This window comes from Leptonychotes weddellii, chromosome 12 (genome assembly GCF_054177405.1).
Source record: "Leptonychotes weddellii isolate Sample4059 chromosome 12, ASM5417740v2, whole genome shotgun sequence".
In the NCBI taxonomy this organism is placed as follows: domain Eukaryota; kingdom Metazoa; phylum Chordata; class Mammalia; order Carnivora; family Phocidae; genus Leptonychotes; species Leptonychotes weddellii.
This window is the reverse complement of record NC_138380.1, coordinates 81186514-81201459: the sequence shown is the minus strand read 5'-3', so window position 1 is coordinate 81201459 and position 14946 is coordinate 81186514. Positions and strand designations below refer to the sequence as shown.

Genomic DNA, 14946 nt, shown 5'->3' with positions numbered 1-14946 from the left:
AATAAGGCTTTCTCACCTTATAATCATAAACAAAGATTTCTCCTGCATGGGTGTTCGGTGAAACATGGGCTGATTTTCCTTTGTGTCAAAACATCAGGGATTTCTGATCCGCACCTGCTAAAAGCCAATAACACACCTCATCTGATGGCCATGACAACCAAAACTACCCCTTGGAATTCCAAAATGCCCCTTAGGGGATGGCACCTCCCATACTGAGAACCACTGAGCCAGGAGGTTGGGGGGGAGGGGGACACGGGGGTAAGAGAAAGAAGCCACTGAAGGTTTGAAGGAGGGGTTATCTGAACAAACTGCCTTTTAAGGAATCACTGTGACTACAGGGTAGAAAACTGACAGGGGAAGGAGAAAAAGGGTGGAAGATGGGACATCTGTTGGGCTGCCACCGTGGTGATCTGGATGGCCTCCATTAGAGCAGTGACAGGGGGGTGAAGAGACATAAATGCATCCTAGACACATTTGAGAGCTTAGATGGACCAGGCTTGTGACTGACTTGATGTGTGGGGCAGTGGGCAATGTTGATGGCGAAGAGGCAAGTATCAAAGATGACCTTCTTCAGTCTTCTACACTGAGTAGCTTGGCAGATGCTGACACTCTCCTGCCAACAGGCTCAGGGAGGAAAGCGGGTTTCAGGTGTGTTGGTTTGCAGTGCCTGTGGGATGACCAGTAAGCTTGTCTGTGCAGATCTGGAGCCCGTAACTGAGACGTGGGCAGGAGGCCTGGGTCGAGATGTCGGCAATCTATACTGACGGTAACTGAAGGCACAAGGTCGCCTAGAGGGGGGTGTGGAGTAAGGGAGGGGCTGATGAGAGAACCCCGAGGAACCCAACATTGAGGGATGGGTGGAAGGAGAGGCGCAGCATTGGCGTGAAGAGTAAATGCGGGAGGAGGCAGTGAGGGTAGCAAGGAAACAGTGTTTCAAGAAATGTGGCCATCAAGGAGTCAAAGGGCAGAGACGGGGGCAGTGGCAGGAGGAATATAGGAGATCAAGGAGGTGATTTTACGGATGGGAGAGATTTCAGCACATTTAAATGCCATTTGAAAGGAAGAGATTAAAGAAAGAACGTATAATCCACAGAGAAGTTTCCTGAGGGCAGAGGGCACGGTGGCAGACATCCCTTCCCCTGGGACACTTCTTCGTAAGCGCCGAGCCAGGGACAGGGGTAGTACCTGTGCGCCCGGAGTTTGGGAGGCGGGAAGCGGGAGGCTCCATTTCCTCTGGGAAGCCAGAGGAGGAAGGGGCAGTGAGTGGTCCATCCGGGAGTGCAGGGAGAATGAGGATAGTGGTTTGAGGCATGAGACACTGTGAAATGGGCATCTGGGGCTGAGATTCCACCCCTGGCGTGTCAGAGGGCAAAGAGAGAAGGACCGGGGGTGTGGATGGGCGTGGGGGGAGGGGATGGTTGAAAGGGTCCTTGAAGCAAAGGACCATGGGAACAAGGTTCAGTATGGACAAAACAAGAAGGCCAGGGGAGATTTATCTGGGCCCCCTGGTTCTCTCTTTTAACTTGACCTGCTGAATTAAATCTTAATTTCAGTGCTGACCAACTTGGTGTGACCGATTCTCTTATACCAACATGTTCTCCACTGCATCAGCCATGCCACTGAAAAACATTTAAAATGGTAATAGGTTATAACATAGGTAAAATCTTCTCAAGAAATATAACCGTATGGCTTTTCTTCACATAGGTTATCAAACTGTAGATGATCCCTCTTTGAGAATAAGCTTAGAACAATGCATTTGCCCCTCTAATAGCTGTATGCTCTAAGCCAGCAATTCACAGAATACATCTGTGAGATATTGAGTTTGTAGGATGTTAGTGTTACTTGAATATAGGACCAAGTAGTTAAATAAGCATGAAAGCACTGAGTTTAAAAATACCTTTCTTGCAGGACTTCTCAGAGCTTTATATGGTAATCTACACTGTGACTCCCCAAGAGGCAGACAGTTTGATGTAGGACACTACTGTTCATATGGAATTGAAAAGGACAAAACATTTAAAAGGAGAGTTTTGTGGATTTAGAGTTCCACAATAATACTATGGAATGCACTAAGCCATAATTCCTGAATTTATCACAAGTATCCTAGTTAAAAGTCTTTGAAATCTAAGACAAATTTATGAGCAAGCTAAGAATATAATAAGGATGGTAAAAAAAAAAAAAAAAAAGTCTTATTTTCTTTGTCCCAAGTCAATAAATGTAAATATTTAAAGATTTCTTAAATACGATGAAAATCCTAAAATCTTCAGTTGTAAGCATTTTCTCATAGATCTAATTGTTTATACAACTAGAATCTTGAACAGGAGACAGTTATGAACCTGAGTCTTCTTTTTGCATTATTTCAAAAGCTTGGTCTGATTCCCCAAATCAATTCATTGGAGAACTTCTGCAGCAAGCAGGATTTTGATGAGTATCAGCTGCACAACTGTGTTGAAATTGCCTCGAAGGCAGGACCTCAGGTGCTCCCCGGGGTGTGTGAGAGGCTGATAGTCAGCATGTCCGCCAGGCTACACGACGGGGCAGTAGGTGAGTATTGGCCCAGTGGGCTCTACCAACGCACAGCTTTTTAGAATGTGAATGAATCGTGTTAATTTATTTGAGCATCTACTCCAAACAATCAATGTCAATGACAATTTCCCAATGTTTAGATATACAACAGTGTGTTGATGTGTTGGAATCCCAATGCACAGTACGGTAAGTGTATAAAAAAGGAGCCTTGTGGTAGCATTTGGCTGCTAGGATACCGGAACTATGGTCCTAAAATACTTACTTGGAATCCTGGAATTTTAGGGCTGGAATGAACTCTAAACAACTTCTTTCATCCTCAGACTTCCATTCAGTGAACGAGACTCTTGGGGTCCAAACCCATTAGGTAACTTGTCCATTTCACTAAGCCTTAGGGCTGTGTTTCTCATCCTGCAATTTGGGGCTGAATAATGCTTTGTTGTGGGGGGTCGTCATGGGGGGCTATTCTGTGCATTATAGGAAGTTTAGCAGCATCTCTACCCTCTGCCCACCCGATGCCGTAGCACCTTCCCTCCAGCTATGACATTCAAAAATGTCTTCAAACTTTGTCATATGTTCCAGGAGGCGGGGTTTACAAAGTCTCCCCCCAGCTGAGAACCGCTGCTATAGAGTGACAAGTCCAGTGAGACCTTGGGGTTCCTGAGTTCTGGGCACAGGCTTCTCCCATTACACTGCAGGACTCCGGCTTCAGGGTGCCCACAACCCCATGAAGGAGACGGAAGAAGGGAAATCAAACGATGGTCCAGCACCAACATAGATCATCAGGATCTGAAGGAATAATATCAGTAATACTACATGTACTAATGTATCAATTAGTACAATACTAATGTATCAGAAATACAATTTCTTTTAAGCCTTTCATTAACTTGTTAAGTAACATTTATTGCTAAGCTGTGTGTATTAAGTCATGTTTATTGAGCACTTACTACCTGCCACACAGTTCTAAGTACTTCATGGGCGTTCTTGTCTTTAATCCTTATAATCCCCTGGGGTAGATCCTATATTTTTCCCATTTCACAGATGAAGGAGTCGAGGATGAGAGAAGTACCAAGCAAAAGAGAAGTGAACTAAAGCTCCCAACAGGACTGGGTGCTTCTCTGTCGCTTCCTTCACCTCTAACTGCACTCTCTGGCTCCCCACAGCCTGCAAGTGTCACCGTCAGGGCTCGCGGGGGCCCAGCTGTAGCCGACTTGGGGGCCAGTGCCCGTGCAAGCCTCACGTGGCCGGGCGCTGCTGTGACAGGTGCTCACCAGGAAGCTACGGTTTGGGACATCATGGCTGTCACCGTACGTAGCAAAAAACAGATGGGGGAAGACCTGCATGGTCACAACCTTGGCGTCTCAAAGGCAGGGAAATCAGTGTGGGTCTTTCAAAGAGGAGGGGACTGGGAATTTGACGACATGACTCAGGCTGTCTGTCTATGTAGATAAAATGTATGGGAAAATTTTTCCATCGTATTTCATTCATCCGCTCAGAGGGCACCAAATGGATACAGAGCTCCATTAGTAATCATGAGTGATGGTGCTCGCTTCAACGGCACATATCCTAACATTGGAATGATACAGAGATTAGTGTGGCCCAGGTGCAAGGAGGACACACAAATTTGACTTTGAGAAGTCAAAGAAGGGGACAGCTCTGCCACCTGGATATCAGCCTCTCTGATGCTGGGGTCGCAAACAGCCATGGAACTGATTTTGTAAGCGGCACATTAATATGGGCTTAGATGGGTCTTTGTCCGTACGTGGTGGCAATCCAGTCCATGACTCCCATGTTCAGGGGATATAGTTCTCTGTTCACGCTGTAAGCCATTAGTGAAAATACTGTTCCCCACAGAAACCTGTCTTTGGTGGTTATCTCCAGATAGGTTAATTCTTTCAGGTAAAGGAACAACATATCTTTTTAGTCATGATTCAGAGAGATGGCATACCTTCCTGGTTATTGTCAACCCAGCACATAGTGCTTAGGTCCATGATCATTTTTGTGTCCCTTTCTTAAAAAAAAAAAAAAAAAGAATGAAGTGCTTGAGATTCACAAAGGGGTATACACAAAGGAGCAAGCCTATCTTCCGCCTCCCACCTTTGTGTAGGGCAGATTGGCTCCAAGGATTCAACAATTTTCTAGAGAAGGATTGAGCCTCTATTATCTCACTGAGGAAAAAGAAAAATCCAACCACCCTGAGAGGGGTTTTTATATTTTTTTAGAATCTTGAAGTTTGACTTGATAATTAGAAGTTCGAGTCACTAAGAACACGCTACTTGTTCAGGTCCTGTGTATAAACAACGCTTATAAGCCCCGATGGCTCACAGCGGATTGTTTATTGGGTGAATGAGGGAATTGTGTGACAAACATTGACCCGGTACTCAGTGCATGCCAGCTTCTCAGACTCACTTTATGTACCTGATCGGGATGCAACAGTAAGTTCAGCTGCTACAAAATCAGGACCGTCACTCATTCCCCCAGCACACCACTTGCCCCCCACTCAGCATGTCCTCTTTCTCTGTCTAGAATGTCACTGTCACCCTCAAGGCTCAAAGAGCCCTGTATGTGACCAAATAACGGGACAGTGCTCCTGCCAGGGGGAGGTGGCCGGCCGCCGTTGTGATCGGTGCCTGCAAGGCTACTTTGGATTCCCCAGCTGCCGCCCTTGCCTTTGTAATGGGTTCACCGAACTTTGTGATCCAGAGACAGGCTCGTGTTTCAATTGCGGGGGTTTTACAACTGGAAGACACTGTGAAAGGTACAGAATCCACATGTAGTTTAATTTTGTTTCTTTTGTTCCGATGTCACAACACTCTCTGAAGGACCACTGAGTAGAAACTCAATGGTATTTCAGTGTAGAATGATTGCTATGGGAGGTGGGGGGAAGATAGAGCGTCATTCCTGGTGTCCTTCAAGATCTTGTGATGAGCCAGACCATGTCTGATTAATTGGCCTGGCACCTTGCTTTTTATGTCCCTGAAATATGACATGTAAATTCACTGCTACTATATTGAGTGTAATGACTATACACCTTGGGACTTTCAATGTAAAGCAAAAAATTACTTCACAGAGTAAGTGAGCATCTTCTAAAATACGGAGTTTTGAGAGTTGCACTGTCCTCAAGCATAGCAAATCCACATCGGCTAATGTGCGCTTTTCCTGGGAACGTTTGGTAAAAAGAAATTGTCTTGCCAGATGCATCGATGGTTACTATGGGAATCCTCCTTCAGGACGGTCCTGCCGCCCTTGCCGATGTCCAGACGTTCCCTCAAGTAGCCAATATTTTGCCCATTCCTGTTATCAGCATCCTTGGAGCTCAGATGTGATCTGCAATTGTCTTCAAGGTTATGCAGGTACGCCGTCTAGTTCATGATGCCTTTTTGCTCCTATCCCGTAGTGCTATCTAAAAAATGATCCCATGTTCATAATTTATCTGCTCTGAACAATTGAGTGGTCCTGAATAGAAATTAATGGTAAGAAGACACAATCTGGTACCTTGCTGCTTTACTGAACAAAGGATTTGAATGATTCAGAAACCAATGACAATGAAGAGCTCATTCCTCAGAGCTATTACTGTTTTTAAATAGTTCTGGAAAACTAACTGACCAAATGAGTTCAAATCAAAATAATTTATTTAAAATAAAACCATCACATGTTAAGTAAGATACATAGGTGATTAAGTAATATGTATGTCTTATGTAACATATAACATAAGCAATTTAAAGTAAAAAATTTTAATCAAATGCTTTCTTTATATAATCCCAACCAGTCAATTTGACTGATATTTAATAAATACAACTTATTTTTTCAGATGTCTTGAAGCACTGATTTGGGCCTCATACAGACACCATAGAAGTCAATTCAATATTTGTGTCTGTCGTTCTACCAAAAATGTTATTTTGAAGAGTTTAAGCATGAGTGTAAACATATAAGGCAAACAGGAAACAACATGAATTCACCTTGATTTAATCATATTTTGAAAATATGGTGCTGCTATTTTCTTCAATGATAGTTACCATCATGATAATAAATGACATGGCTAATTTTTTCTTTTTTACTACCTATGTCTCTACTTCATTCTGATGTCTTCCCACGTAGTTTCTTGTCCATGTCCACTCTGGCTTGGTTGGTCAGTGTTTAATAACTGAGACCATGATTGGCTGATGAGAGCATTCCTAAATGGGATGAACCAAAATGTGGGGGGTAGACCCACAGTTTGAGTACCTAGCTGACCACCGTTCCCCGGTGGTTGGAAGGGTAGCAGGTGGAGGCGTGAAGGGATGGTTTCTCCACACCGTGCTTGATAAAAACACTCTCCAGGCTGCGCACATCAAGAAAACCACTATCACCATCTTCACTGCTAGACCCCCATCTCAGGGTGCTGCTGGTTCACCTCCAGAACCAGGTGAGGGTGGGGGTACCCCAGAGAGAACTGGGGCTGAGATCGGCTTTGGGTCCTGAGGCACACTTGGGTGACCCCAGTTATAGAAAGTTCCAGAATCCTGTGCCTACCACTCTGTAGTTTTTTTTAAGGACTAGAATGCATTCCTCACCAAGGGCTTTTTAGTTCTGAATAATCGTTGTACTCTCTGACTGGATAATAAATTAAAATGAATGTTTTAATTCAGAACATTTTTTCCTTCTTCATCCCCAGCGTGTGACATCTCATTATCCCTTGAAGATCCTAATTATTCTCTGTATCCGTCTCCATTCCCTGCTCCCCCAACACCCACCCCCCCACCACACACAGACACAGAGACAGACACACACACACACACTTCTCATCTCTTTCCCGTGTCCTCTCCCCTCCATTCAGGTAAGCAGTGTGGAGAATGCTCCGCGGGTTTCTACGGAAATCCCAGAATTTCGGGAGCGTCTTGCCAGCCATGTGCCTGCCACAAGAACACGGATGTGACGGACCCCGAGTCCTGCAGCCGGCTGACAGGAGAGTGCCTGAAGTGTTTGCACAACACGCAGGGGCCCCACTGCCAGTTCTGCAAACCGGGTTACTTTGGATCGGCCGTCAATCAGACCTGCAGGAGTAAGTCTGCCTGGCCCCCGGCGGGAAACGTGGCGGCAGAGCGAGGCCCTGCGTGCATGTGCCCGGATTGCCTGCGGATAGGGCTGGGATATTAACAGGCCGATTCCTAGACTATACCTCCGACCCACTGAGTGCAATCTCCAGGAATTTGGGACCAGTTCATCCAGTGTCTTTAATGTATCAGTTGGGGAACCACTGATGCAGGAGAGGGCAAGGGGTTGAGTCTATGATCTAAAAAAAAGAAAAAGGAGGAGTAAACTGCTCATTTTTAGGAGATATTTAACTATTTCAGTTGACTCAAGTCAACGTAGTAAACTGTTTTCAGACTGTGAGTGGCAGGTGGAAAACGTGAGGCTTTCAGTCACCCTCATTGTGAGCTCTCGGAACATAGTCAGCAGAACCACATGAAATCGCTATGTGAGGCGATCAGAAACAGTTGAATGTGTTCAACCTACTTAGATTCTTTGATGAATCTGAAATATCGTAAGGTGTCTCTTCCTTGAGCCCTTTGGAGAAGCGATTCATACAATGTTTGTGTGGTTTGTGGAATGCCAGGGTCGTCCCTGAATTTACCTGCAGCAATGGCTCTGTTATCCCAGGGTGCTCCTGCCATCCTTCCGGGGTGAATCCTGCTGAGTGTCCCCCTGGTCGGGGAGCTTGCCTCTGTGACCCTGACACTGGCACATGCCCTTGTCTGCCCAATGTCACGGGCCAGGCCTGTGACCGTTGTGCAGACGGATACTGGAACCTGGTCCCCGGCAGAGGATGCCAGCCATGTGACTGTGAGCCCCGGACCTCTCACGGCAGCCACTGTGACCAGGCAAGATGCTCTGAGCTTACCTAGGGCGCTAGAGTGGGAAGGGAGGGGGAGATGCGGTTTCCAAATTTGTAAATAATGTCTTCTTTATGTACTGTTGTTAATTAGTGTTTTTGGACAGGATTGGCCTTATACAGGGATGGAGTCTGCATTTATAAGGAATGAAAAGCACTAAAAAAGAAAACGAGGGTCTCAAGGTCAAGTTTGGCCTCCTTCGGCTTTCTCCAAGCTTCTCTGTGACTGGGGAAGTCAGAATTCATGCATAGCGAAACAGAGACAACTTCTCTTTCCCTACCCTATATGTATGATCACAGGCAAGCTCCAAGAAATTGATCATTAATCAGAATTGATGATTAACCAAAATGAAAATCAATGGGTGCATGCAGAACCCACAGTTCCATTTTTTTTTTTAAAGATTTTATTTATTTATTTGAGACAGAGAGAATGAGAGACAGAGAGCATGAGAGGGAGGAGGGTCAGAGGGAGAAGCAGACTCCCCGCCGAGCAGGGAGCCCGATGCAGGACTCCATCCCGGGACTCCAGGATCATGACCTGAGCCGAAGGCAGTCGCTTAACCAACTGAGCCACCCAGGCGCCCCCACAGTTCCATTTTCAGAAATTGAGCTGTCATTCCCTACAGCTCACCAATCGCTTTACGTATGGGCAAAATAAGATGTCCCTTTATTTGCCAGACCAGCATCAGTGGTTTCTAAAGGATGCAGTGTAGTGTACTAGGAGCAAATCTGCATTGTGTAATATACAGTTAATGCTACCTCACTGCACATGCGATTTTTAGTCAATAAAATAACGAGCATGGAATTTTTTAAACGAATATAATAACATCTATATGGAAAAAAATCTATTCATGTCATGATCAGGGTATTTGGCTTAATAAATATATTCTTTGAAACACTTTCCACGTTAATAGAGATTGGAGGGAAGGGTAAAACAATGACAAGAAATTTTAGAGTCAGTCCATACTACAGGGACCAGGGTTTAATTGGAATCAAAATGCTAATTTAAGAAGCTGCGCTTTTCCCAACTACTACTAATAATAAGCATGGCTCACCTCCAATTTCAGCTCCACTATTCAACTGATTCAAAGGTCAAATCTTATGCAAGTCAACTTTTGAAGGTAGTTCTCATATACTGAATGTGTTTTCCTTTCTCCTTTTTTTCTTTTTCTTTCTCTCCAACCCTCCTGCTCCAACACACACACACACACACACACACACACACACACACTCACTACACCCTTTTTTCCCTTAATAAATTTTTTATTTTGGAATAGATTTCCAGAAAAGTTGTGAAGATAGTACAGAGAAGATGGACCCCACACCCAGCTTCCTCTGCTTTCAACATCTTACATTAATATGGTAGATTTGTCACATTTAATGAACAAATATTGATACATTATCATTAACTAATGTCCATAATTTTTTCAGATTTCCTTAGTTGTTTACCTATTGTCCTTTTTCCGTTACAAGACCCCATCCAAGACGCCACCTTACATTTAGTGATCTTGTCTCTTTAGGTTCTTCTTCGTTGTAACGTTTCTCAGACTTCTCTTATTTTTGATGACTTTAAAGGAGGAGGAGGATTTTGGAAAATGTCCCCTGATTCAAATTTGTCTGACGTTTTCTCCTGATTGGACTTGGACTATGGGTTTGAGGAAGAAGCCCGCAGAGGGAAAGTGCTGTTCTCATCACATCATGTCAAGGCTACACACTATTTACATGACTTATCACTGTTGACACTAATCCCAATCACCTGGCTGAGGTAGTGTTTGTCATGGTTCTGTTTTGTAAAGTTACTTTTTTTCCTCCTTTCCATACCGTGCTCCTTGGAAGAAAGTCACTATGCACAATCTATACTTGAGGAGTGGGGAGTTTCACACTTCTTCCTTGAGGGCAGAGTAGCCCCATAAATTATTTGGAATTCTTCCGCACTGGAGATTTATCTGTTGTCCCCCATGTCTTCATTTATTAAGCATTTTTTAATACCTATACGGAGTCATGGGTATTTATATTATACTTTAAGTTACAATCTGATACTACTTTATTTTGCTGTTCAAGTTAGTCCAGCTTTGGTCATTGGGAGCGATTTCAGTGGGTTTCAATACCTCATTATTGTTGGGTTTTGGGGTTTTTTTAAGCACTTTCTGCATGACAAGATACTCTAAGCTCATCTGGTGTATTTCCTGCCCCTATCCTAGGAAAAGCCATTTTCTTTTTCTTTCTTACTTTTCTTTTTTTTTCTTTTCTTTTTTTTTTTGTGAGAGAGAAGTGGGAGGAGGGGCACAGGGAAAGGAAGAAAGAGAATCTTAAGCAGACTCCACGCCCAGCACGTAGCCTGATGCAGGGCTTGATCCCATGACGCTGAGATCATGACCTGAGCCAAAATCAAGAGTCAGACACTTAACCAACTGAGCCACCCAGGCGCCCTGAATCAGCCATTTCTTTATGGAGCACTGGTTCCTTTTACTGGAGAATGGTATCTGAGCACTAGATGACCATTACCTGTCTTATATCCCCCCATCCACTCCTCGTACCTGCTGCCACTGACCATGGAACAAATGGTAGATCTCCACATGACTGCTTGGCTTCCTAATTCAAGAGGAACTCCCAGGGTTCATGACATCACTGTCTGGCATGCTTCTTAGACCTGTTAGCTTCTTCTTCTTCTTCTTTTTTTTTTTTAAGTAGGCTCCACAACCAGTATGGAGCCAAACACAGGGCTTGAATTCACGACCCTGAGATTAAGACCTGAGCTGAGATCAAGAGTTGGCTGTTTAGCCAACTGAGTCACCCAGGTGCCCAGTAGACCTTTTACGAAGCATATTTGTAGCAGGACTCAACAAAGACCACAGTCCAGTCATGGAGGCAAAGGGAAGCCTATGAAGCTAACAGTCAGATGGCTTTGGTTTAACCAGAGAGCCCCCTGATGACAAGGGTATTTGAGATGGTCTGGTCCACTGGGGATTCCTTGGGGAAGATTGATCTTTAAAATCAGGTAACACTTTCGGGGCACCTGGGTTGCTCAGTCATTAAGCAGGTCATGATCCCAGGGTCCTGGGATCGAGCCCCGCATCGGGCTCCCTGCTCGGCAGGAAGCCTGCTTCTCTCTCCCACTTACCCTGCTGTGTTCTCTCTCTGGCTGTCTCTCCCTGTCAAATAAATAAATAAAATCTTTAAAAAAAAAAATCAGGTAACACTTTCATTGGAGTATGGAAGAGACAGGTGGATATTTAGATTCCCAGCTGTTTAAACCACCACTGGTAAGTGTCTCTGTGTCAGCCAGTTGGCCATCCCTGCTGCATTATTACAGAGAGGTCCAAATGTGCCATCCAATATTTTCATCAACAGTTGAGATGGAGGTGGAGAAACATGCTTCCCAAATATCAAATTTGCACATACGGCAAAGTTGTAAGCTCCTGGGATAAAGACAGAACAAGAGACAAGATATCCCAACAGCCTGTCCTGTTGGCTGGAAAGAAGAATGTGAAATGTTACCAGGATAAAAGTGAAAGTTTTGCAATTGGATTTTTAAAATCCATTGCATCAATACAGGGTAGGAGTAATAACCTGCACCGGCTCGTGTGAAAAACATCTGCGGATTTTCGCTGTGTGTTTCCAGGGAGCCAGCAGTGGTTGCCAGGCTGCCAAAGACCCAGTGTCCGTTCAGGCTGGACTAGTGGGAATGCCATGCTCGGGTTCAGGCCAGTCACCGTCCCATGGTCCTCTGTACTGGTCAGACAGCTGTAGGAGCATTGTTGTTATTTCTGAGTACCACCTTTTAAACATTATATTGACAAACTAGTATGTGTCTAAAGGAAGACAATCAGGAGAGTGGGCAGAACCATCGCTATTCTATGATGAAGGCTTGAAGGAATTAGAGGTGATCAGCCCAAAGAAAAGAAGCAAATGCAAATTGAGAATGGTCATCTCTAGTTGGGAGAGGGACTGTCCGAGGGAAGGAGGAGGCTGCCTGATTTGTGCAACAGGGCTCAGAACAACAGGAACAAGTTACAAAGGAGCAGACTCTGCACCCATGGAAGAAAAGATTGTCCGACAGTTAAGGACAACCAGCAGTGGGCCAGGCCTCAGGGACAGCCCGCTCCCCACGACTCCTTATGTGTGAGCAGAAGCTAATGCAAACACCAAAGATGGGCAGAAGCTGCATAGATCCAGTCATTTTATAAATCAAGCTACTTACGGAGCTGCTGTTTAAGCAGATTTGGTCATGTATAACCTAGGACCATGAAAATAATGATTTGCTTCTGTATTTTTCTCCTGTGAATTTTCTAACCTCCCCAGGTTTCAGAAAAGTTGGTCAAGGATCCAGTTGGGAGGATGCACAAAAGATCAGCCCTCTCCCCCAAAACACAGTTAAATAACTGTCATTAAATGATTAAGCTTCAACTGCAAAAAAAAAAAAAAATGTTGTTTTCTTGAGTAAAATTGGGAGAAACTCCATTGTATGTTCCATAATGGAAACATTATTTTCCAAATCAGTTGATGAATATTCGTTCAGGTCTTTGGCTGTGTCATGCATTAAATCCAATAACTGTAGAGGAAAAGAATGTGGCCCATTTCCCATGATGTGTTTTGTTTTCATTTACATCTGTGTATATTTCCCAGTTTGGGGCCACCTGTCCTTGAACAGCAGGAAGCAGGTGGTATATTCAGGGGCCCTAAGCCAAAACACATTAGCTCCTGAGCCTTGGTCTTGCCGAGGGTGTTTGCTGGCCGTGGGAATCATCCTTCCTCTGCCTTTGCACAGCTGTATGTTCTAAACCACTGGAGGGAAGACTGTTTTGTATTAAGATGCATTGTTTGTTTTAGATCATAAATCTTGTCAATTCGTCACCCGTGACTGTTCTTACAGCTTACAGGCCAGTGTCTGTGTAAATTCGGCTATGATGGGAAACACTGCAGAGGATGCAAGGAAAATTATTACGGTGATCCACTGGGGCGATGCATTCGTAAGTATTGCTAATTCTAAAAACCTGAGGACCGTCCGCCAGCTCCGACCATGAGCATGCTATGAGCCAGCTGAATTTTAAATTCCTCTATTTGATAGAAAATTCACAATGTGTAATCTTAGTTTTGAAAACAATATTTTTTATAGCCTTATAAAAAGATTTGTGTCAAACTTTAGGCTATATTAGATGTGTTGAAGCCTGGATTGCAATTCCTCAAAGTCTCTAAAATGGAACAAACGTCTGAGGTCATGACTTGTAGCCAGTTTTCTGCTATTTGGAAGCATGTTGACAAAAACAGCTTCTAGAAGGAGGTACAGGCTTCATAGGAAGATGGTTCATAGGAAGCCAGCAGAGGGGGTGTTTCCTCACCTTGGAGCTCATAACTGGATCTTTCAGATACTCACTGATTCATTTATTTTAAGATATTCATAGTGTGCCTACTGGGTAAACTAGGTCATGAGCAAATAAGGCAAGGCCCCTAATCTCATGGAATTCGTGGTCTAGTGCCTTTCGCCCCATGTCTTGGCACTGATTGCTGGATTTAGAGCAGCACTGTCCAACAGAACTTTCTGCAGAGATGGAAACTGTCTGATCGGCACCACTGGGATGCAGGGGTCACTGGCCTGGGAGCTGATGAGCACTTGTAATGTGGCCAGGGCAGATGAGGAAAAGAATGTATGTTCAATTCATTGAAATTTCAGTAGCCCTGGATGGTTAAGTGGCTACTTACCATGTCCATATTGGACAGCACAGATTGAGAATCTGGGTTAGTTCTAGGAGGAGGGATTTTTGAATCCCTATAGTCCACTGCCAAAAGAAGTCAATCCAAAAAAATATCAGATGTGGTGGGCTTATTATGGTCACCTCTACGTAGCCACACATGGTAACTCTTCTCCTCTCTATTCCTTTCTAAATGTGCTTTTGTGGCTAAAATAAATGGCCTTCATTTCCTTGCCCCACTCAAATCCATATCCTCAATGGTTTCCCTGGTCCCACTTAGTTTTCTAAGTGGAATTGCTACATTAAAAACCAGGGTTATCTTTTGGTAAGCTAAAAAAAAAAAAACCAGGGAGCAATTTTGGCTCCTGGAAAATCTGTCTGAGCCTCTTTCCTCTGTGCCCTTCTCATATTTCAATAATCTCATTTTCTGAAATGCTTTCCTCTTTGATAGAAAAAACTTTGCAAATGATCAACTCAGGCCACAGACCCCCTCTAACGCTCCTGGAAAAGAGCAATTAATAAGCTGGTGACTTGACATAGTGCTGCCCCTGAGGCGTTCCTGCTGAGGCCTCTGTGCCAAAGCCAGTGTGCTGGACAGATGGTATCTAGCTGAGGAGCCTAGCGTGTTAATCAGTTTTTATTTGTAATCAGCATTTTTACTCAAGCTGTAAAATGCATTTTTAAATCACTCTTTCCTTGCAGTTAGTCCAGTGACATAGGCTAATGATTCCCTGACCTTCTGGAAATTGCTGTAATTTCCATAGCTCTGTCCGTCCTCCATCCTCAGCCTTAATCAAAAACCTACTCAACTGAATTACATGTAGCATCTGTTCGTTTGTTTTTTTAACTAAGACAAAATTAATT

General features: G+C 44.2%; 1 protein-coding gene across 1 annotated transcript in view; it reads left to right on the top strand.

The window, feature by feature from the left end:
- LAMB4 (laminin subunit beta 4) overlaps positions 1-14946 on the top strand; it is a 94267-nt gene that overhangs the window by 58548 nt on the left and 20773 nt on the right. Inside the window, exons 17-23 of the mRNA XM_081799708.1 lie at positions 2364-2541; positions 3684-3827; positions 5047-5278; positions 5716-5873; positions 7337-7561; positions 8161-8381; positions 13266-13362. Of these exons, the coding sequence (XP_081655834.1) occupies positions 2364-2541; positions 3684-3827; positions 5047-5278; positions 5716-5873; positions 7337-7561; positions 8161-8381; positions 13266-13362 (1255 nt within the window). The remainder of the gene's footprint in view (positions 1-2363; positions 2542-3683; positions 3828-5046; positions 5279-5715; positions 5874-7336; positions 7562-8160; positions 8382-13265; positions 13363-14946) is intronic.